This window comes from Panulirus ornatus, chromosome 40 (genome assembly GCF_036320965.1).
Source record: "Panulirus ornatus isolate Po-2019 chromosome 40, ASM3632096v1, whole genome shotgun sequence".
Lineage (NCBI taxonomy): Eukaryota > Metazoa > Arthropoda > Malacostraca > Decapoda > Palinuridae > Panulirus > Panulirus ornatus.
This window is the reverse complement of record NC_092263.1, coordinates 13,031,904-13,055,224: the sequence shown is the minus strand read 5'-3', so window position 1 is coordinate 13,055,224 and position 23,321 is coordinate 13,031,904. Positions and strand designations below refer to the sequence as shown.

The 23,321-nt window shown below is 36.2% G+C and overlaps 1 protein-coding gene across 8 annotated transcripts in view; it reads left to right on the top strand.

Annotated features, from left to right (window-relative positions):
* Positions 1-22,026, top strand: part of LOC139761432 (8-oxo-dGDP phosphatase NUDT18-like) — a 37,264-nt gene extending 15,238 nt beyond the window's left edge. The window contains exons 1-8 of one of the 8 annotated variants that reach the window (XM_071685617.1): positions 2,358-2,480; positions 4,063-4,192; positions 5,118-5,178; positions 5,872-5,992; positions 6,420-6,651; positions 7,622-7,727; positions 8,815-9,059; positions 21,414-22,026. In XM_071685617.1, coding sequence (XP_071541718.1) covers positions 4,173-4,192; positions 5,118-5,178; positions 5,872-5,992; positions 6,420-6,651; positions 7,622-7,727; positions 8,815-9,059; positions 21,414-21,450 — 822 coding nt within the window. In that variant the 5' untranslated portion in view covers positions 2,358-2,480; positions 4,063-4,172 and the 3' untranslated portion in view covers positions 21,451-22,026. Of the gene's footprint in view, positions 1-2,357; positions 2,481-2,500; positions 2,718-2,833; positions 2,969-4,062; positions 4,193-5,117; positions 5,179-5,871; positions 5,993-6,419; positions 6,652-7,621; positions 7,728-8,814; positions 9,060-17,231; positions 21,299-21,413 lie in introns of those variants that run through there. The other 7 variants (XM_071685619.1, XM_071685615.1, XM_071685618.1 and 4 more) reach the window with 7 other exon arrangements.
* The last annotated feature ends 1,295 nt before the right edge of the window (positions 22,027-23,321 follow it).

Genomic DNA, 23,321 nt, shown 5'->3' with positions numbered 1-23,321 from the left:
ACTGGGTTGAACAGTCGGTGAAATTAATTTAAAGGTAGAAAGTATTGTTAAACTTTGTGAAGGCTGTGGGCGAGTGTGTGGTGGTGGTGTGTCATTCACACGCCTGGCCGACCATGTTTGATAGAAGGAACTGTGGTTCGGAACCCTCTCCCAGGCAGGTGTTCTCACCAGGTTTGCCTGCCACCTAAACCTTAACAGGTGGGGTAGCTGATCATGGGTGTGTCTGCTTGGACAATGTGTTGTTGCACCAGGAAGAGGAGGAGGAGGTGCTGTCGTCTCACTACTTAACGGGTTGAAGAATGCAAAACTCCCAGCTGAGACTGATGATTGATGTGGCCGGTCCGAACCATTTTGTTGATCACGACTGACGGAAGTGACGACTAGGTAATGGGTGGTTGGCAACTGGGTTGGCTCCCACGGAGGTGTCAACATTGATGAAATCATTAACTGTCCGTATTGCGAATGGCCTTCTTCCTATACCGTCACCTTTAATTAAAGACTGCCAGCTAGAAACAGTCTGTGAGTTTTGCATCATTTCAAATGCTAAACGGAATGGCCTTGTTTTGAATTACCTGTGGTTGATTTCATAACGTAATGGTGTATTTTGGAAGTAACTGTTGTTTTGTTCTATTTGACTTACCACAGAGACATGGAAGACTTAGAATATTTTTCATATAGAACGATTATAGCTTGAATTAAGGTGTGTTCGATGTGAAAAAAGAAACTAAACGTGGAAATTATTCTGCCGTTCTTGCACATTAATGTGAGTCAGTGACGTGTTATGTGTCATTAACATGTGATCGCCCCTTCGGAATTCCAGCTGTAAAGTCACTTATTATTCTCTCTCTCTCTCTCTCTCTCTCTCTCTCTCTCTCTCTCTCTCTCTCTCTCTCTCTCTCTCTCTCTATATATATATATATATATATATATATATATATATATATTACTCAAATTTGCTTTTTGTTACCACCTGTGCAATCAGAATTTTGCCCACGAAGGTCTAGCTCTTTCTATCAATCTGTTTATTGTTGTCATGTTTTGTAATGTCTCAGTAATCACTACAAGTACCTTTCCAGTTTGCTTAGTACCAGGCCACGATTAGAGTGGGAGTGAGTGGGTTGTGGAGGGTAGTAATTTGACTATGAAAATTTATGATGGCCGTGGTGCGTGCTCCCCATTTTATTCGCCCCATGTCCCCCCTCCCTCCCGCAATCAAATCATTTCGTTTGCCCTGTTAAAAGCATTTTCTTTTTTTTTGTATAGTTGAACGGTCTTTGTTCTCGTTGATTATTCCTGACCAGCATGATCAACGAGTATACAGTCATTCTTGAGCATGACGATGCGACACCTGGGTATATAATAGGCTGGCCTAAATTTAAGCTGAAGTCCTCTAGGGTGTGGTTAAAGGCCAAATCCATTCATGCCAAAGGTTCTTGCGATTGTACTTTCCAGGTTTGAAGGTGTTAGAATATATATATTTTCTTGTTCAACTTATATATCCCTCCCTCTCCTTTCACAGTGGTCGAATTCCATTAATTCAGACAAATCTTTTGACGTCCAGCTTTAGATTGGACCAACTCTACATGTATACGCGAGGTGAACAACCTCTTTTTTTTTTTTTATCCATTTGGGTCGAACACTTAAATATTCTGTTGAAAATCTTTTGCCCTTTTCCTGTGGGCGATTTATAATTGATTTGCCTACATAACCCTAAGATATAGTTTCAGTTCATAGTTTTATTTTTATAAGGGGATTTTTTTTTTTTTTTTTTACATTCGTTGGGTGTCCATTCAACTGAATTTTTTTTTTTATATAGTTTTAATGTTTTGAATTGTTAAAGTTTTCAGCATGTGTTATATCTTTCCTTAGTTTTTTTTTCCCTGTATTACTTTTATTTCTGTAGAAGTTATATTCCCATCTTTCCTAACTTCCATGGCTGTTCATCAGTTCACTTTCCTGTGTAGAACTTATAACTGTTCTGTCAACATCTTCACATCTGCTGATGACCTGAACAGGTATCCCTCATAGTCTAACTCTTTCACGGGGGTGTAAATCGCAAATAATGACCTCTTGCTGTAAATAATTCACTTTCATGGTCCTTATGTGGTTTTATGGGTTCCGAGTGGGTACACATAACTCTCTCCCTTTCTCTTTCTAAACCCAAAACCGGTACAATGTCACCGTAATCAGTTTAGTGTCGGATTCATTTAAATTCTAAACCTTTAAACTCGGCGCTATTGTGTCAAGGCAGTTTATTATTATTATTATTATTTTCCGGTGGATATGAGGGCGAGAAGGCGAAAAACGTGTATGGAAAGTATATGTGAAAACTCATGGTAACCCCCTTTTTTTCCCCCCTTCTCTTTGACAGTATCCATTTTTTTCCCTTGATTAATGGCATGACCCCTCGACCACGACGGTGCGACATTCGAGCACGACTGTACGACCCTTAAGCACGACCTCCGACCTGATTCTTCCAGGTCAGCAGATTAAAGGCCGTATTATTATCTCACCCAAGGGTCGTAATAACGCCGTGACGCAAGGGTAACTAAAGCGAACTACGCCCTGCCTCAACAGAAGATTGATATCGAGCCAATTCCATGGTATTTGGCTGGAAAAGTCATTCGAGCTTCACATAGATGTCTTAACTGTTCTCATGATTACTGGCCACTGACCTAAGCTTCATCATCCATACTCACGTGGCTCTGTTTTCTGCGGTCAGCCAAGAGAAGTGACTGGTGTGTGTGAAGGACTGGTGAAGGGCTTATCAATTACCTTATTTATGATTACATATTTGTACTGTGCGGGAAGGGAGTCTTACACTCGTGGTGCCCCAACTCTGGAAGAATGGGGAAGTAACTGGTCTGTGATTGGCTGGTGCAGTAACTGGTGCATGAAGGACTGTTGGATTGACTGGTATATGGAGGAATTTTGAAGTGCCTGATATTTGGAGGACTGGTAGTGATTGGTATGTGCTGGATTGTCATGTAGAGGACTGTAAAGTGATGGGTATTTGGAGGACTGACGAAAGTGACTGGTGTTGTGGGTAATGATGGAGTAACTGGTGTTTAAAGAACTGGTAGAGTGACTGGTGGGTTTACAAATTGAAACTGTCTGTTTAAGAGGTGTAGTGTTTGCTTAGGTCTGTGTTTTACCTGCTTACTGTTGCATGACAGGGTCATCACTCTCACAAAGTTGCATTCCCTTTACTCACTAACTGGCTTTCTGGAATCCCTCTCACTAAGTCAGGGGCCGACTGGGGTGCCTTTTATCTTCTGACTGGCTGATTACTATGTCACAGGTATGCTTACTGACTGGAGTGCCCCATACACTCACCAAGTAATTGGCTGACTGACTTGACAGTCAGGTGCTATGTGGATATGCTGGATGTATTTTTTTTTTTTTTTTCAGTAGCGGTCAGTGAAGAGCATTTGTCATCCATGTACCTCCTTTTGTAACTATTGGGAAGTTGATAGTTTCATTTAGTAACATTCAGATGTACATAGTTTTTTTAAGGTAGCTAGTAATATTCACTGATAATATTTTCTTCTATGCCTAAATGAATACCAGTACAGACAGCTAAATCATTACATCCATGAAACACACTGTAGTGTAAAACTTAGTGTTATAGACCATGAGGCAATATGAGCCCATCCAGGTTCAGGTTTGAATCCAGGGTGTAGCAGTCTGTCCACACCCAGCCCAAGTCTTCATCCTTTCCTTAGGGTTGGTCAATAGAGAGGTACTTGGTCTAGACTGGTGTGTGTGTGTATAAAACATAGTAAAATAAGGTATACATATAGAAGTTTAAGACATGGGGCAGCAGGAGTGTATAGTAATCACACACAGTATAATTATGCATACTCAAATGGATTGATAGAACAATAACTGGTAAGAGATGAGTTAAGAGATGGCACAGGGGAAGTGATTCCAGGTGTTATACGAAATTGAGAGACAAAGCTCAGCAAATGGTAGTATTGCATATAATTAAAAGATGCTCACATGATAGTCTACTTCATATGCCAGGATTCCATGGACTGACCCTCATCACCATCCTTACAGCAGCAAAAGGTGTAGCGCCAGCAGTGCCATCAGAGTTCACACCGACATTACGAGAGAATGTGTGCTTCATTGTAGCAGCCGTACTCATCAACGAGGAGGGCCATGTCCTTATGATGCAGGAGGCCAAAAGGTTAGCCCTCTGCCTGTCATTTCCTGCCCATCTTGTCTTGAGCGATTCCTTCGTCGATTTCTTAGTTTTATTGTGGTTTATTATAGCTTTTGTCAGATTTTATGGATGTGTTGTCTCTATTATGACATTTTTTGTTTAGGTTTCATGTAGTCCCTGCTAGATATGGATATGGTTGTCCTGAAGTAATCTCCCAGAGTGAATGTGGAGCACTTGACTGCAAATAAAGAACACAGAAAGCTGAAATGGAGCACGTCTAGTTCACTTAGGCAGTCAAAAGTTTTAAATCATTTACAGTAGGCTTGGTACACTTGTAGTGAATATGGTTCCTTTACAGTGAAATTCATAAGCTTACCATAAATGCGATATATATATGTAACAAACTTAGAGCAGTTGAATATGAAATGCTTATATGTAGTGATTATAATGCATGTTCAGCGTATATTGACTACTTTTAGTGAGGAGGCTATTTTTCATTAATGTGTCTTCTATAATAAACAAAATGCATGTACATGTAACATGGAACATCAGTCACCACAATGACTTAAGTGTACATTTACAACTGAAAATGAGTTTGAATAGTAAAGGTGGGGGCTCATTACCCGAGTAATGAACTAGCTGCATCCAACAAAGGGGGATTAATGCCTGGATGACGAGGTGATTGTAAGACTGGGTGATGAAGAAATTGAGTTAATGATAAACTATAAAAGGGAAGGCCCCTGATAGATTTATTGTAGTAAGGGTATTTTTATGCATTCAGTAAATATGATTTTAGAGATTGTATAAGTATTGATGATGAGCCACTCATTTATTTAGGTATATTGTATTTGTTGTTATGTAAAATATAAATATTTTTTTTATTCATATTCACTTTTGTGAATAATTTTTGATAACTTGTAAGTCTTCATTGTTCTTTACATGGTAACAGATCGTGTGCTGGAAAGTGGTATCTTCCTGCTGGACGTATGGAGGCTGGAGAGACCATTGTGGTGAGTGGCATCTCACTGTATCCATCAGACCATTAAGTAGCCTTGAATATGCTTCCATAGTAAATGTCTCTTCATTTTAATGGATAAACTGCATCTCTTCTTACCTTTAATAGTCCATAGAATACATCAGATTTCTGTGAAATGTGATATTTTCCTTAAGAATCATGTTTTTAGGAGGTGGACTCTAATGTATGCACAGTATGTTATGGGAAGGAGTCTACATGAAATTCATACCTATATTAGTTGTACTACATAATTATCCTTTGTTTGTTACTTTATGTAATGTAAATTAGCTTGATTTTGGTCATGCCCATTTTACAGCATGAGAGGAATGTACTCTGCATACATATTTAAAACCACTTTTAATCTTATGCTTGAGACCAGTGGCATTCAGAAATAGAGATATTTCTGGATAAGGAATACCTCCTGGAAGTGTTTTGAAGAGCACAATAATATCATGAGTCAAGTAATTGTATGGAAATGCTGTAGGTGGTGGATGATTATCACAACACAAACTGCTTTGCTTTTCTTCATAATCCTCTTTTAGAGGTTGTAAGGATGACTGTCTTGATGCTAATAGTCTCCTAAGAACAGTAAATGATGATAAATAAAATTCACAGCTATTTGTAAAAGCCTGCACACTGCTGGATTTTAGTGTTAGAAATATCATGATATTGGTGTGCTTGTTTCCAGGAAGCTGCCAAAAGAGAAGTCTTAGAGGAGACGGGCCTAGAAACAGATATTACCACGTTACTGATGGTCGAATCAGCTTCAGGTTCATGGTTCAGATTTGTTGTGACTGGTAATGTGGTAGGTAAGGAAAGGCTGATGCAGTGTTTCATATCTTAAGTTTAACTCCTTTTTGTAATTTGAAGCTTGGAATTTTACTCAAGGATTTTTTTTTTCAAAATGGTTGACGTTAGATATTGATTAATAGACTGTTCTCTGAAGGGGCATCAGTAGTTCACATGTGAGCAGATATATCCCTTCCCAAGAAGTGACTACAATCGAAAGTAACTTTAAAAAGAATAACCCAAGATAGAAAGGCCAGTGAAAGGACACAGAACTCCTACTGGACCAATTGATTACTTTTAGATGGGTTTCAGAATTATGAATATTAATTGTAAGGGGTTTAACTTGAGGGATCCCAGTTCTTTAGTTAAGAGTGTGGGCTTAGGCTCTCAGTGATGCTAGTAACCATTTGATTCCATGATCATGTTTTGTATTTTGTTTCCCCACAGGTGGAACACTCAAGACACCTGCTTCTGCAGATGAGGAGTCACTGCAGGCTAAGTGGGTTGAAAATCTTGGAGAACTCAGTCTCAGAGGCAGTGACATTTACCCACTGATCCAGCGTGCTAGACAGTACTGGACCCGACAAGAAGAGCCTTGGCATACTGATCTGCTGCCCATTGACAAACCATACACAAGATTACTTCTCAGACTGGTGATTGCCATTCGCAAGAGAGTAAAGTAAGTTGATGATCAGTTTCATTTGTTAAAGCTGCTTTGTGTTATTAGTTAAGGTCTGTAAGAGAATTTTCTAAGCATAGACAGTAATGAGGTGACAGTGCTGATTTTTTCAGTATTCATCTGTAGTTAACAATTCATCATTTATGTACACAAAGGTTTACCTTGTTTTCTATTCCAGCTATTAGAGGGTAGCATTGTCTTGTTGATTTCCTCTTCCTAACAAAAAGAATATTTTTCTGTCAGTATTTGCATATGACTTTGTTTCCCTTCGAATTTGATAGTGCAAGTGAACACAGGTTTTCACCCAACTTGTATACAATATATTCTCAACTTATGTTCAGTGAGCTGAAGGAGGCAAGTCACAAAAACATCACTTTATAATTATTAATTTTGCTCACAAAATTGATCCCTCGTATTGAGAATGACATTTTCACTACACATAGATTATGTTCATTGCATCTGATCAACATTGATAATTCCTTTAGCATTCACTGACTGCGCCTGTTTCTTCTGCAGTCTACCTCTTCCTGAAGATCTTTGGTTACATTGGCCACACAGTTATAGCACCTTCTTAATGCTTTTATCACACCCGAGTGTCTTTGATATTTACAACAGTGAATAAATAGATAATGTTACATCCATCAAAAATATAAACTCAACTACAGTAGAAATTGTAAGTTTAAGATCATGATCTATATGTATTGATCGATTGAATTCATTAAAAAAAAATTGAACAGATAAGTCATGGAAGGACTTTCAGCATAAAAGCTTCACCTTACAAGGGGATGATACTAGGGGATAATGTGAAGAATAATTGGTGGTGAAGAGAAAGTTAAACCTCTGGGAAAAATCATGAATGAAATACAAGAATTTAGAGAAAATAGTGGTAAAGATCATATGTGTACAGTATTGACAGTACCTTTTACAGATATTCAGTGCTCTTTTCATTTTGTCATTTATTCCTCCACAGCAATCGTGTGTGTGTTCTGACCAGTGACAAAACTGCAACTCATCTTCCGGTGTCAGAGATAAACCCTGTAAGGTCCCTTCACTCCACTCTTAGGAAGTACATGACTGTAAGTAAATGATGATGTAAGTTTTGATTAATATTGTTTTAGATGAATATTGAATTTGTTTTTCAAATTATTGTACTGTATTCTGCCTTTGCTTGAATCACCCTTCAACATAGTAGAAGAAGGTATCTTGGTTATTGATGGATTATGCCTCTAAAAATTCATCCACTCTCGTAAACCTTAAGTCAGCATGACATTCAGTCATCATCCATCAATTTGATGAGCCAATGTTATACCTGGCAAATCTTTATAACCATGTATCATGATGTAATGTACCTGTAAACAAATTTTGAGGGGATATGATTACTCAGCAAGAAGCTGGATTGAATGTATCAAAACATGAGAAGGAGGAGTGGTGTGAAATTTACAGCATCATCTTTTTCACTTTTTTGGCTGGGAGATTGTGTGGTTGGAATTCTTAACATAAAATCCAAGCTGAAGGCTACATCATTATCCTACAAGTCACCACTGGTAACTTATTATGAGCATTTATCCTTCTGCTAATCACGGTATGTAAAATAGCAATTTGCTAGATTAACCTGTCACTAAATAGCAGCATCTGCACTTAGTCAGTCTTTAATTGGAGATCAGAATTGATTTGCTTCTCAAACTTTTTAACAGGGTGAATGTCTCATTACTATATGCTGTTAAAGGATGTGCCCTGTAGACAGGGACAAGGATAATGTATACATTTGCATCTCATTCTTTGTAGATTGTTTTGGAGAAATTAGTCTGCCTCCTGTTTGGGAAGAGTAACCTAATATGGAGGTGTTGCTGTCTTTTGGTGGGTTACAAAACCCATTGACAGACAACAACAGCAAGGGATGTTTTATGTTGCCAAATGTATAACTGTTCATTTAAGGTATTGCACAGGTAATTTTACATTTGCTCACTTGTTGCATGTTGTTACTGTCATGGCTTTACATAAGAGCTATTGAACCTTCAGTTTATTCCTATCGTGGAACAGAAATGAGTTTGAGAAACTCAGAACTGTTGCACATTCTCAGTATTATCATACATTGATTGTGTGTTTTTGAGTTATTTTGATTTCATTGCTAAGTTAAAATGCAAAACTTTTTTTCCTGCACAGGAAATATTTGGCTCTGATCTACCTCCTCACAGACCTCAAGGTGTTCTTGGTGTAGAGCTGAAAACAAGTGCTCCCAGTGGCAATCACGATGGAATGTGTTTAACTTTACTGGTTCCAGTTTGTAAAGCACTTGAAGATGTACCTCTTATTGACAAATATTCATGGGTTGAATTGTCCAAACCCCTTGGAGAGGACCTGCTAAACTGCATGGGCAAGAACATGATCGTGCCTTTGAATGTCATACGGTAAGATCCTGTAAATACCAACTAGTCTGCTCATCTTCTTCGGTCCTCATTGGTTCACTGAAGCTGCTGGCTACTTAATGGTTTACTCAAGTTAGTGGGTCAGCTGTGGCCTTCCTGCACATCCTGGGTCTTCGATATGTTCTCAGCTTCCTGGGTGATCAGTACATCAGACACATTACTGTTGTGTGTTTTCTTAAATGCAGTTGCACTTAAATGGCTTATAGAACTTATGCCTCAACATTTAAGCCCTTAAGTTTCATTGTAAATAAATAGGTGCAGTTTTATCATATCCTCTGCTATATTTGACTGTAGGTGCCTTATCTTCTGAAATCATAAGTTAGAAAAGAAACATGATAACACTGCATGTGGGATATTAAAGTCTGTTGTTTGATAAAGGGAATGTGTTTCTTCTTTTTCTTTAGACTAGAAATATGTCCTGTATGATGGTACCTTTAGACTGTATTTCTAATGTTCTTAATGTGAATTGATAGCCATCATTTATTATAATATATTGAATTACTGTTGATTACCTATTTATTGTGTAGTCATATATGACTTTTAGAAATAGAAATCATCATTTGCAATATCAACTTCAACATTTCCACATATCATGGGATGTGTATACGTAGCAATATTTAGAATTACTGAAAAAAGAATTTGCGTTCCATTTGAAAGCAGTTAGTTGTCTCAGGTGAACATTATGTAGATATTTTTTTCTTGGTTAAGTGAGATATGTATTAGTGATAGGACAGATTACGTTTTAGGCAGATGGGTTTGGACAGGTTATAAAAGACAGATGATTGAATTTTTCTCCAAAGATGAAAGTGATGGTTGTCTTTGACCAAAATTCAATAAGAAATTATGTATTGCAGATGTAGGTGAACACTCCCATTTTTTTAATATTAAATCTTCATTTACTGCCTAGATTTTTATTATCTTAGGCAAATTAATCAGAAGTATTATCAGATTTCTTGATAATTTATTGATAATCTGGATCTGTTATGTGAGAAAAACTATGAGGAAGATATAATGCTGTTAGCAAGGAAAATACTGTTGTAGATGTACAGTGGATAGGGAAATAGAAAGTATAGCTTGTTGCCATAGCTGACCTTACCTTTCCTAGGCAGTGTGAAGTACTGATAATACATGGGGTGAAGATCACAGCTAGTATGTGAAACTCAACTAAAACAAAGTTTGTATCATTATTTAAGAATCCTGTAACAGAGTTTACAGTTTGTATCAGTTTAGCCATGTGTTGATTATATTTTGGTAGACATTGCAGTTTTATATACCATATAGATTCTCACTCTGTGAATAATCAGACTTCTATAATGGGGTAGAGATCAGAGACTACATTTGTATTGCTTGAGTATATTTCTTAGTAAATAAATGATACATTCTGACAGTGAATAGTCTTGGATAGGCTGATGGATGAATTTCATGCCATCTTGGATGATATTTCCACGTTCTGTATTCTGATATGTGATCCTACAGCATAGAGAAGATATGCTGTGACACATTAGACTGATTACATTTAAGATAGAATGCTGTACCCTGTGCTTAACATATCAGTCTTAAGTTTTGCTGAAATGTTCTTGCAGCTGATTTGTAATTGTAGTTGTCCTTTAAGATCTTTGTGTACAGTTTGTATTCAGTCTAAATTGGTCATGATCAGTCCTCAATGATTTTTTTCATGCCCATGATCATTTTCATGTCCAAGATCATGCAGAGGAATATATAGCTGACATGAATTTTACTGTTTTCCAAATATACTCATAAAAATTAGACATTGTTACTTGGGGTTAAGGTTTTAAGATTGGTCTCTCTCAAGCAAACTCCGTAGCTCCTCCAAGCACTCAAAGCTTCTGCCTTGTAAATAAGTCAATTTGTATTTTATTTCACACTATTTAACATATTTGTTTTTTAACTTAGATGTAAAGACCTCTTGGTGCTGGTGGAATGTAAATTTCAGTAAGTATTCAGTGTAGAATTATTTTAAGTACAATGCTTATATTCTGATGGAATATAGTACTGCAACTTGGAATTAGAAAAGTTTTGCTTTAAAAGACATATCAATTATTTTGCTTGGTCAGTGAGTGACATGGTGAAAGCATTTGCATGTATGTTTTGTGTGTGTTTTGTGTCCATTCTTTTTTTATGTCATTTTACAAATTAGACCAGAACTTTAGTTGTGTTTGTGTGTGTGATAAGTGTTGTGTTGTTTGCGTGTATAATTGATCGTATTTCTTAGATGGAGAGATGTTTGAATGCACCTTAGCATTGTGAAAGCTAGTGTTTATCTCCCCATGTATGCTGCTGTTTGTGTCTTTAATTAAGCATGTTTCATTCAAGCTTTTTTAATACCGAAAATTGGATATGTGTAACTAGACTAAATGCATTTTAACAGATGGACGCATGCATCTGCTATCTTTCTATCGTGATATAGGATGCTGGTAGATCTGGCTTTTCTTCGCCATAACTGTGTTGACACTTGACTAGAGTTTGGGTGATTAGTTCACATTAGCAGGCTAATGATTCTTTCATTTCTTTTTTTGAGGATATGATTGGCTTGTATAAGCTAGATTGTTTTGGGGAAGTACTGAGAATATGTTCAGTGATTAATCATATTGGATCAGCTGGGCTGATTGGATATGTTAATAAATGTGTGTCTCTCAGCCATCTTCTGTTAGATGGCAGAATCTGCTATTCAGGCTAAACTGATTTTCGATAATTTTGCTGTTAAAATGATTGTTCTAAGGAAAATCTTGAATTAAGAATAAATGAGTTATGTAAGTTTGTCCTGTTATGTGTAAAATGGAGAGATTTTCTGTTTCTGAGGTGAATGCAAGCAACACATGAATGTAAATTTGAGAGAAAAGATAGCATCCAAAGCCGAGAAGGGAAAGAGGACAGCCACTGTAGTACTGGCTTACTGTGCCACTTTAAAGTAACCCTTCTGATAGTGAGGTGGTACTGCAGAATACTGGGAAGGAGATGGAAGGATGATGTGAAAGAGGCTTCAAGTTCTTTAGGCTTGGACATGTGGGAGGGTGTAAAGCATGCATGGGTTAGAGTGAATTGGAGCAATACAGTACACAGTGTGCTGAGCCTGGGCATGTGAAGTCTTCAGGATAAACCATGGAAAAGTCTGTTGGGTTTGGCTGTAGATAGGGGTCCCTGGTTTTAGGGCAATATTCATGACAGCTGGAGAGTGGATGCGAATATGCAATGCTGGTGAAGTGTTTCTGAACTTCATGTGCATTAGATTACATTAAGTGTAAGGTCATCTTTGTTGAAGTTTTGTCATCATCATTAATTGAAGAGGAGCACAGTCTCCTTGAGGAATCTCTTACTCCAAAGGAGTCCATCATTTCCCTACTGTTGATGGTAGCACACCCTTGAAGCTGCTGCAGCCCCATAAGTGGGGGCCTTGGGTTATGGGTCCTCTTATTATGCTCTTAACCTTTGCCTGCAAGTAGCAGCATAAGTGGGGAAGTCTCCTTTGCTAAGGCTGTGCATCATCAGCAGACAAGAAGTACAGCTTTATCACGAAACTGCCCACCTTACCCTGTTCCCATCTGGAGTATATCTTTGAAGCTGCAGGAACCCCATGAAAGGGCTCATGAAACTACCAGGCTAATTATTATGCAAGTTTTTCAGTATTCCTACTGCAAGTGGAAATAATGCGAGCAAGAAGTCACTTTTGATGAGACTATATTAACATCAGTAGGAGGGTAAGAGTACAGCAATATCAAATCCCTTTATCCCCCAGAGGAATCGATTTTACGTTACTCCCATGTGGATTGCACCTGCAAAGCTGCCGGAGTCCAATGGAAGGGTTCCTGGGTTTTTCAGTATTCCTACTGCAAGTGGAAATAATGCGAGCAAGAAGTCACTTTTGATGAGACTATATTAACATCATCAAGAGAGTAAGAGTACAGCAGCAATATCAAAGCCCTTTATTCCCCAGAGGAATTGATTTTATTTTACTCCCATGTGGATTGCATCTGCAAAGCTGCGGGATTCCAGTGGAAGGGTTCCTGGGTTTACATAACTAACTAATTACCTGTATAATGTATATATGTTCATTTTATTTTCAGGCTGGTGTATTTGCAGATATATTCAACTTTCTTACTAGTTTTGTTATTTTGCTACCTCATTTGTTGAATATTTGTTGTACCAGGTATGCTTTAATGTATTTGTAATTTTACCCATACTCTATATAAATTTGTAGTCAAATAAGCAGTTTGTCTATACCTGATTTATGTTTTTATGAACACAGACATGTTTCTTGCAAAAATAGATTAAAAAGTTATGCTAATGAATGCATATTGTCAGAGTCTGATAACCATGGTTCATCCACAAGCTAGAATATGGTTTATTTGCTTCACTTTTTCTTCCTTCCACCACATTTGGATATGCTATTTTTCTCCAGTATTTGGAGTTGTGTTGCTCTTTTAACGTTGTGAAAGCTGTTAGTCATAAGGACAACCATATGCTTGTTATAAAAATTGCATAGAATGTGCTGTGCTTGACATAAGTGAGACAAACTTTTATTTCTCAGACCACATTTGCACATACTATACCAGTGAATGTTGTGGTATGGCTACTCAGTTTCATAGGCTGTGTAGTTCTTGTCATAAAAGATAGAAAAAATGTATTCTGTTGAAGCCTTTTGTTCTATCTGTTTATTTGTGTCTCTGATGCCTGTTCCAACTGGAGCTCCCTTGAAGGGGTGGCCAAGGCAGTAGAGTCTCCTTTACTAGTGGACTCCAGTGCTGCTTCTTAGCCTTTACTGCCTCACCCTTAACAGGCCAGTGACAGAGGGCAACTCTAGTGCAGTGTTTGCAGAGGCTCCTACCTGCCATTCCTTCTGACTACTACTACCTAATGTTTTTTTTTCATACTATTCGCCATTTCCTGTGTTAGTGAGGTAGCATTAAGAACAGAGGACTGAGCCTTTGAGGGAATGTCCTCACTTGGCCCCCTTCTCTGTTCCTTCTTTTGGAAAATTAGAATCGAGATTGGAGGATTTCCAGTTCCCTCTCCCTCCCCTTTTAGTTGCCTTCTATGACATGCAAGGAATACATGGGAAGTATTCTCTCCCTGTATCCCAGGGATCTAGACATATAGACATGTATCTATACATATAAAAAACCTGCCTCTTGTTATTCAGCCAAATAGCCTCAGCCCATTGGACAGCCAAATTCTGACCTTGAAGTTGAGATTTATTAAAACCTTTGGTTTCATCTGTGTCTGAAACTTCCTAGTAACTGTGTATTCATTATATTTCATGTTCTGCAGTGTTATCATAAATTATTAGACTGTTAAAGGGCATAATTTTGTTTTAAAATGTTGCATTTATAGGCTTTCCTATGTATGCATGGTTTTTATGGTAGGTCATAAAGACAGAGGTCATACAAGGAACTATTCTGACTAAGGCTCCTGTTGTATGGCAGGTCAAGTTGTTGGCTGCTTAGATCCATCTCATATTTTCATCTGTTTTCATGTGATTTTAATGGAATCTCTATTTTTTGTTTTTAGTAATTTATTAGTAATCCAAAGAGATAACAGAAATCTCTCCTCCCAAGGCTGTTTTATATTGTCGAGAGGGCTGTGTATGTATGTCACTGGGTGACAGCCACCGTAACGAGTATGCCAGATAAGATTTTAGATTTTATAGCAAGAATGAATTGCAGTGTAGTTGCTGTACAATCAGCATAGCTAGAGATATCTGAGATGGCAAAGACGTATTGGTCAGAAGGAAAGTCGGTGAATTAGCTGTACGAGGGTGACGAGTGAGCTATCCCAAAGATTATGAGTTGATATTTCTGGAGATAGGGATGGACATGCCTATTAAAAGTGACATATAAGAGTGTTGCCAAAAATTTCCAAAGAGGGCAGAAATAGCATACAGTATATATATAGTGAGAGGGCCCAGAGGTAAAAAAGATGTTGAATGTGTTTGAAGAGCGATCATAAAGATAGGGAACGTGTTGGATGTTTAATTATTTGTTTCATATCAGTAAGAAAGTAAAAAGAAAGGCTCTTTACTCCACTGGGATCATCTTAAGTAGGGCCTAACCAATATAACTAGTGTACAGTGAAGTTAACTGCATAGAGGATCTCAGCATGTGGATGTGAAGGGAGCAGTGCTTCTTGGCAGAAGGTCAGGTAGTTGAAGATTTGTACACAGAGGAATCGGGAGGGGTAATGCATGAAACATAAAAACTAAGATAAAGAGGGCAAAGGAATTTTGAGCCGGTCAGTTTTAGAGATAGAAGACTCAGGATTCATGAGCTGAGCATTTTTCTCTTTTGTGCGACAGTAGTATTGATAAAGCTCTGTTCTTTTTCAAATCAGTGAAATTCAGATCTGATGAATCATCTTTGAGGTGTGTAAAGGAGTGTAAGTGTAATTTTGTATAGATTCAAATCTCATTGGTTAGTTCATTGTTTTCACTTTACAATGAATAACCACTTTTACTAACATGGTTGTGAGAAATAATGTTATTATGAGGAAAATCAGAATAGTAATATCCCAGCTTTGTACAAAGTCAAATGTAATTTTTATAATTGAATGGGTGTTTGTGAAAAATGCCACCTAGTTTCAGGTATGAGGAAGCTGACTATAAACTGGTTGCTGTGAAATGTAATTACATAGCTACAGTTAGAGTTATTACCAACTTTCTGCTTAGCCGTCAATGCAAAAGGTTGACTGCACACACTATGCTGTTTGTATATTTGCCATCCATGTTTATACACATGTCTTTATTCATCATTCCCTTATTTGTTCAGGTTTATCATGAATGGGATGACAGATTTTATTATTTCATGATATTATGTTTACATGATGCATTTAAAACAAAAATGCAAGTTTTTCTAAATGTCTGCCAGATGTCAGAAAACATACTCATTAAAGAAAATTATGGTGTGGGGGCAGAAAGCTCGCCATGTCTCAGTTGAACTGAAAGATACGAAATGTTACCTAAGTCTGCAGTTATTATCACCCATTGTTTCATCATGTATTGGTAAATTGTTATTTAATGGTATGAAGTAAAAAACAGAATACTAATAGGAAAATATTTCTAAGTGAATTTTGGAGAAGAGGATGTGAAGCTAATTAAACATATTTAAGAAAGCCATTTTGTGCATGTTTACTCATGCATCTCTTCCTGCTTCTCTTGATCATTGTGGAGTGTTACCAAACAAAAGTAAGTTTTATATGTAATTTTTCCTTGCTTTCTTGCTTGGATTCACATGTCTAATATTGGCTTGTGGGTGAGTCATCATAGCTATTAGATAATATTCTAGATTTACTCTAGATTGAGGGTAATTGTGCAAATACCCCAGCTCTGTACTTATAACAAAGCACCTTTTATTAACAACAAAGGTTTCATTTCATATTCACAATCCATACGATCTTGTTTGATCCCTGAGTGTTATATTCATTCACAGAACTGGTCACTCATTCATGGTAAGTTCTGTGAAAGATGTGGTCAGTTTGTTAAGTTGGGGCCCTCAGCTGAATTGCTCTTCATGTTGGGGAGGATGTTGTTGATGGATTGTGTTTTATAGTTTTTCTACATATTGCTTTTATAAACTCTTTGGGCTGCATGGCGTAAGCAACACACTACACTTAGTTCATAATCCCATGCTTAGAACATGTGGTGTTACAGAAGCACTGGAAATTAAATGTGTTACGAGTGCCATTGTAGTAATTTTTTAACGTATTTTTTTTTTGCAATGTTGCATTTCCTTATGAGTTGTCATATTCAGCTTGTACTATCAGTTTCATGCTTTTAACTTTATGCTTACTAATTTTTAAGTACGTTTTACTTATTCATTTTCTTCTTTTTTCTTTACTGAAAGTGTAAATAGATTCATGATAAGGGAGATTATGATAGCTAAATGCTCTCTTTTGAAATACATGTTTTTTATTGTAAACAGCATTTGAGGAATTTTTAAGCTCTTGAAAGATACCTATACTAATGGCATTTCTAAGTTTATTCTTAAATGAAGCTGAGCAGCAGTGGGGACTAACAGAACTGTTGGAGATATTAATTTTAGTTTCCATTACTAACATTTACAGAATTAATGCATGTAACTATCTAGGGAAAACAATGAACACAGGTTACAAGCAAAAGCTTCAGAAACTATCTTCATTTTTCAGAGTGTCTACACTTATCAATTGAGTTTGGTGCTGCTCCCCCCTCATCACCAGTTGCTGATGATCTCAAAGTCTGTTTGCGGTCAGTCCCCCACGTCTACTTCTGAAACCTGTGGTTCCTCTCATTTTTTTTCTTCAGTCGTTTTTCACCTTAAGCCATCCCCACCTCTGTATGTTATACATAGCCTCTTCACTGCATCTCATATACACAGGCACTTTTCATCTCTCTTGCTCTGTTTCATGTATGTTAAGTTTAATTCATTTAAGCACTTGACACCACTGAAACCCATTCTTTTGTGATCTAATGGTGAGTTTTGGTCATCTTCACAAGTTATTCCAAAAGGTATGCTTTATGTTTAGAATGAAGAGAGGACTAAGAAGAAATGATAGAAATGCATCACCAGTGTTTAGTTATGATACTTTTGATAAATTTAACTTATCTTAAAGACTTAGCTGAGACACCAAGCACCCTTATGCTTGTTTTTGCCTTCCCAGGGATCATATCAGGAACCTTCATGATAATAGTTCTTTCTGTAATTTTAATTCATATATTTTCTGATTACATTTGCAAACACAGTGTATCTGCAACTACTTTTTATTTGGTCATTTTATCCATTGGATACTGGACATTTTTAACTCTGGGTATGACATGTTTAACTCAGGGTACAGAGTTGAAGGTAGTAGGGAGATAAATTGTTATACAAATGAATTGTGCTCCTTTAATTGGTAGTGACCCCACTGTGTAGCTGACATGAAAATAATGAATATGGTGCAATATTGATTTTTGTGGCTAATGGATTCATTGACCTAGAATTTACAATATTCCCATGGCTGATTTCTGACATTTATTATGATATATGTATATTTGTATTTATATTTACTTTCAGCTACTGGGAATCATGTGCTTAAGTAGAAGTCAAGTAAGGGAGTAATGAGTATGTAAAGCGAGTAAGCGAGACCAGTGACGATGACGGGAAACACATCTACAGTACTCACTTGGGTATTGTGTATATACAGATAAGACTTTATGGGCAAAGTTTGCCTCTGTGTGAGAGGGATATCCATGGGAGAGCATTGTACTAGGATATCTTACTTTACTTCCTGGGATTGTGATTGTCTGGACTTAAGAATAATGTCAAGTCATTGTATTCTTGCAATTAACTAATCCCAAGTTTGTCACTCATTATAAGTAAAAGTTTCTTGCCTGACAAGATATTATCTCATTGATATGGAAGTGGAATATTATTTTGGTAGCAATCTTAGAATAGCTTAGATAAATTTAGATTTTTTTGTAGTTCAGAAAATTTTACTTTATCAGTCTTTGAGATCTGGTGTTGGGTATAGTTTTTTGATTGCCCTTTTGATTACTTTGCTACACTTTATTGTCAATGCCTGGGTGCCTAATCTTCTTTTAGTGTATGAATCTGTTTTTTCCTCCTTGAAGATGTATACTGTACATAGCCAGTTAAACAAACCTTAATGATTGTGTATATCCTGAGTCACATCAAAGACTTTCTTATTAATTCTTTCTAAAAAACATACATGCAGACAACCAGCTGTATAGACTCTATGTGTAAAACCACAGCTATGAACTTCAGAAGCTTGCATTACCTTTTATTTCAGTTTATCAAATTTTTTTTGAGTGATTCCCTTACTTGACTTTTACCTTGTTTTCTTTTTTCAGGATTTTTTCCCCTTTTTTCACATTATTTGAAATGTAAATACTGAAACATTTGGTTTCCCAGATCTGTTTTATGTTTGATATCTTCTCTGATATCAAGCTGATTAATGCTCTTTTTTGCATCATTATTGTATCCTTTGGAGAAGTAAGAATAGTCATTTTTACTATAGCTTGATTGTTGAATTTATCATCATTTTACATTTGCCTTACATAACCTTTAATTAATGCCTTGTAAAAAGCAGAGAATATTTTAGGTTATGGTCTCTTGATTATAGATCAGAGCACATTTGTTTCATTTTCATTATGGACAAATGAACATCTGTAGAATTCAGCAGTGGAAGCAACACTGTTACCGATGAAAGTATCATGCTATTATTAATGTATAAATCAGACTGCCTTTAGTAGTTATTATATTGGTGCTTTCATAAGTTTTTAGTGTAAGGCTTTCTATTTCCTGCTAACTTGTTCAGAACAAATTTCAAGCAAACATATATTTTAGTTTATTGTGAGTACTGTATTGATGTACTTGTTAATTTCACTTTCATGCTTGTTATCCTCTCATTACTGTGGAATTGTAGATAGATCTAAAGTGATCCCTCAAATAGCATGGCTTTCTTCATTACTGTTGACCTTTTCCAGAGTATTGTTAATTTCAGTATTTTGATGGATGATTTTGGGGTGCTCCAGTTTTGACGTTGCATTTTATTGTCAGTTTCCACCCATTTTTATTTTCGTAAATTATTCAGCTTTTAATTGATGCTGTAGGGCATCAGTTTATAGCTAATTCAAGAAGCAAACATAAACTGATTCTTTTATTAATGGCAGTCTTTGATCTTGTAGTTTACCTGTCATCCAAAAAGTGTTTTCATTTGATTTTCTTGTTGAACTTTCCATTTGGTGACTTTGGTAACTGGTCTTTTTGCCAATTTATGATGAAAAAGAAAGTAGTGTCACAATCACAGGGAACTGAAAACACAATGGTTTAATGGACCATTTGGTAGTTTGCATGCATACATTTAAATTCAAGATATACTGTTACTGAAATAGAAGTGATATTTTGTGCTTTGAGTATCATAATTGATACCTGATCATTCAGTCAGAAGTTTATTGAAAAGGATGGCTTATCCGCAGCCCACAATTTTGCTCTTAATGCAGAGATGCTTTTTATTTTTTATATGCACGCATGTAAATGCACACACACACAATTTGCCTCCATCACTTAATGTTTAATTGATGTGTTTTTCATTTAGTTTACATTTGTTGTAAGAGAAGGGGGATGCCTTGGTCATGATCATCTACAGATGAGATATTATAAGACTGTCCATTTGATCAGACTCAGTGAATATATTTGAATATGGAGAACATATCCTGAAGGCATATACAATTGCCTTAAGAATATCTTAAGTAAGTTTATCCTTCAGCATTATCAAACTGAAAAATAAATGCCTTTATACTGAGTAAGCAGAGTTTCTCCATCTTGATGCTATTATGTATGAGTACACGGGTAGCCGAGGTGTTGCTTTTCTTTCCTGGAATACCCCAAGATTAAAATTAATGTATCTGCAAAGCTTTACTTAGAAGTTCTGTCATTGCTTTGGCATGCACTATATCTATGAGATAATACCTTCCATGACTTAAGTTAGCTCTTAAGTTAGAATCCTTTGGCTGTGGGAAGTTAGTTTTGGTTACAGTGATTGCTGTCCAGGGATGTTAGAGTAATACATCTTTTTTTTTATTTCATATTTGCATACCAACTGCAGGTATGATTGACTTATAATAGTTTGTGTCCAGCACAGTTTATCCAGAGATTGAAAATCATAAGATGGACTTCAGTAGTGTAATTTGATTAGCAGTTAAATGCATTATCCAGTGACTCAGTTGATTATTAATGGATGCATTTTTTGTAAGAATTTTAAAGAAAACCTACATTATCATTTATGAAGTTAAAGAGAAGAATGCTGATGCACAAAGATATACCCCAGTTATGTAGAATGTAGAGCAAGTCACAGATAAATTGATAAGCTGCATTGGACCAAACTCTTGAAATGTACACTGGACTCCGTCTACCTTTCTTTGATCTTTCACTTCTTGAATACTGTCCAAGTAGCCTTTCTGTAATTCCTTAGATAGATATAGTAGAGATTTGAGGCACAGTGTTTATCATTCAGCATGTATAAAATGTTATTCTTGTGCTTTAAGATTTTTTTACTGTGTTCCTGTCTGTTATCGCAAATCATTTTTTTTTTTAGTGTTTATGCCATGTTAGAATGATAATCTTTTGTAAAGTTTATTTTTTTACCTATCCAGAATAATATAATGGGATCAGATCATTAATGTTCTGATTGATAATACTATTAACTGTAATCCTGTTAATAAAGTGCATATTGAAGTTGCTTTTTAGTAACCCTTAAAGTTTAATTAGTGCAGAATGTAGAGTAGGTACTTTATTTATAATCATGTGAAAGTTTCATAAATTCAGCACTGTTTTTCTACCTTTGGAACAGGTTATGTGACTGGTCAGGAAAAAGGGATTTTGAATGACATTTACTACAATTTGCTGGCCTTTTTACATTACAAGAAGTTGGTGATTATGAAAATAGGATGGAGAAGAGAGTTTAAGGAATTTATTGAGAAGAGTTTCAAGGGAAGTATATCTTTTTGAAAGTGACTATGGAAATAGTCGCACCATATACTGTAGTGCAAAGCTCAAATGATAATTAAGAAATAGTGTAAACATCAGGATATCAGGAAAAAGCTGCTTAGTGTGTCCTAACATACAAAAATTATAGAGAATTTTTAACGGAAAATTGTTAAGATTGAAGATAAGTTATATTCTTAGCAACACTGATGTGAATTAATTTTTGTATTGCTGTCAACACTCGTGGATAGCATTGTTGATAACATTGATGTGAATGACAATGAAATGGCAATATTGATGTGGATAAAGCAGTATAATGTTGGCAACTCTGACGTATTCACGCGCCTCTTGGTTTGGAGCGCATAGGTCTGAATCTTGGTCCACAGTCAACCCAGCTGTTCATCATCCACTGAGGTTGGCGTATATATATATATATATATATATATATATATATATATATATATATATATATATATATATATATAGTATATATACTATATATAGTAACACTGATTTTAATGAACCAGTAATATGGTAACATTGATGTCTGAACAAATATAATGGTAATACCGATTTTGTGTGATCGGGGCCTGAACATGCAGGAGGGTGAAAGGAGGGCAAGGAATAGAGTGAATTGGAGCGATGTGGTATACAGGGGTTGACGTGCTGTCAGTGGATTGAATCAAGGCATGTGAAGCGTCTGGGGTAAACCATGGAAAGCTGTGTAGGTATGTATATTTGCGTGTGTGGACGTGTGTATGTACATGTGTATGGGGGGGGTTGGGCCATTTCTTTCGTCTGTTTCCTTGCGCTACCTCGCAAACGCGGGAGACAGCGACAAAGTATAAAAAAAAAAAAAAAAAAAAAATATATATATATATATATATATATATATATATATATATATATATATATAAAGACGGCCTTCAATACAATAGGACATGCAATTGACTGTGTCTATTTAGCTAACAAATAAAAAGCTAGCTGAATAGGTAAATTTGCTGGCAATTCTGTTGTGAATGAATCAGTATGTTGGCAACATATGTACATATATATACTAATGTGAATGAGAATATAATTTTTGGAAACACTAAATGTGGATGAATCTACAATAAGTGTAGTGTTGCCAACTTGTGGATTAATCAGCATAGTGTTGAATACTGATGTGGTTGATTCTATAATGCTGCCAACTGTGAGGTCGTCGAATTAGTATGATAGTGGCAATACTGATACAGATGAGTTAGTATAATGACAACGTTTATGTGGATTAATAAGTGATTTTGGTATCATGTAAGTACGCCGATATAATGTTGCTAACTGATGTGAATGAACCAATTTACTATTGAGAATACTGATGTGAATGAATTAATATAATGTTAGCAACTAACATGAAACAATATAATGTCAGTTGGTAACACTGACATGAATGAACCAAAGTAATGCTAGTAACACTGATTTTAATGAACCAGTAATATGGTAACATTGATGTCTGAACAAATATAATGGTAATACCGATTTAAATGAACCAATATTATTTTAATAACTGATGTAAATGAACCAATATAATGGTAATTCTGATTTGAATCAACCAACATAATGTTGGTAGCACTGATGTGAATAAATCCATACAATGTTTGTAACACTGATGTGAATGAACTAATCTAATGTTGGTAACACTGTGAATGAACTAATCTAATGTTGGTAACACTGTGACTGAACTAATTTAATGTTGGTAACACTGTGAATGAACTAATTTCATGTTGGTAGCACTGAT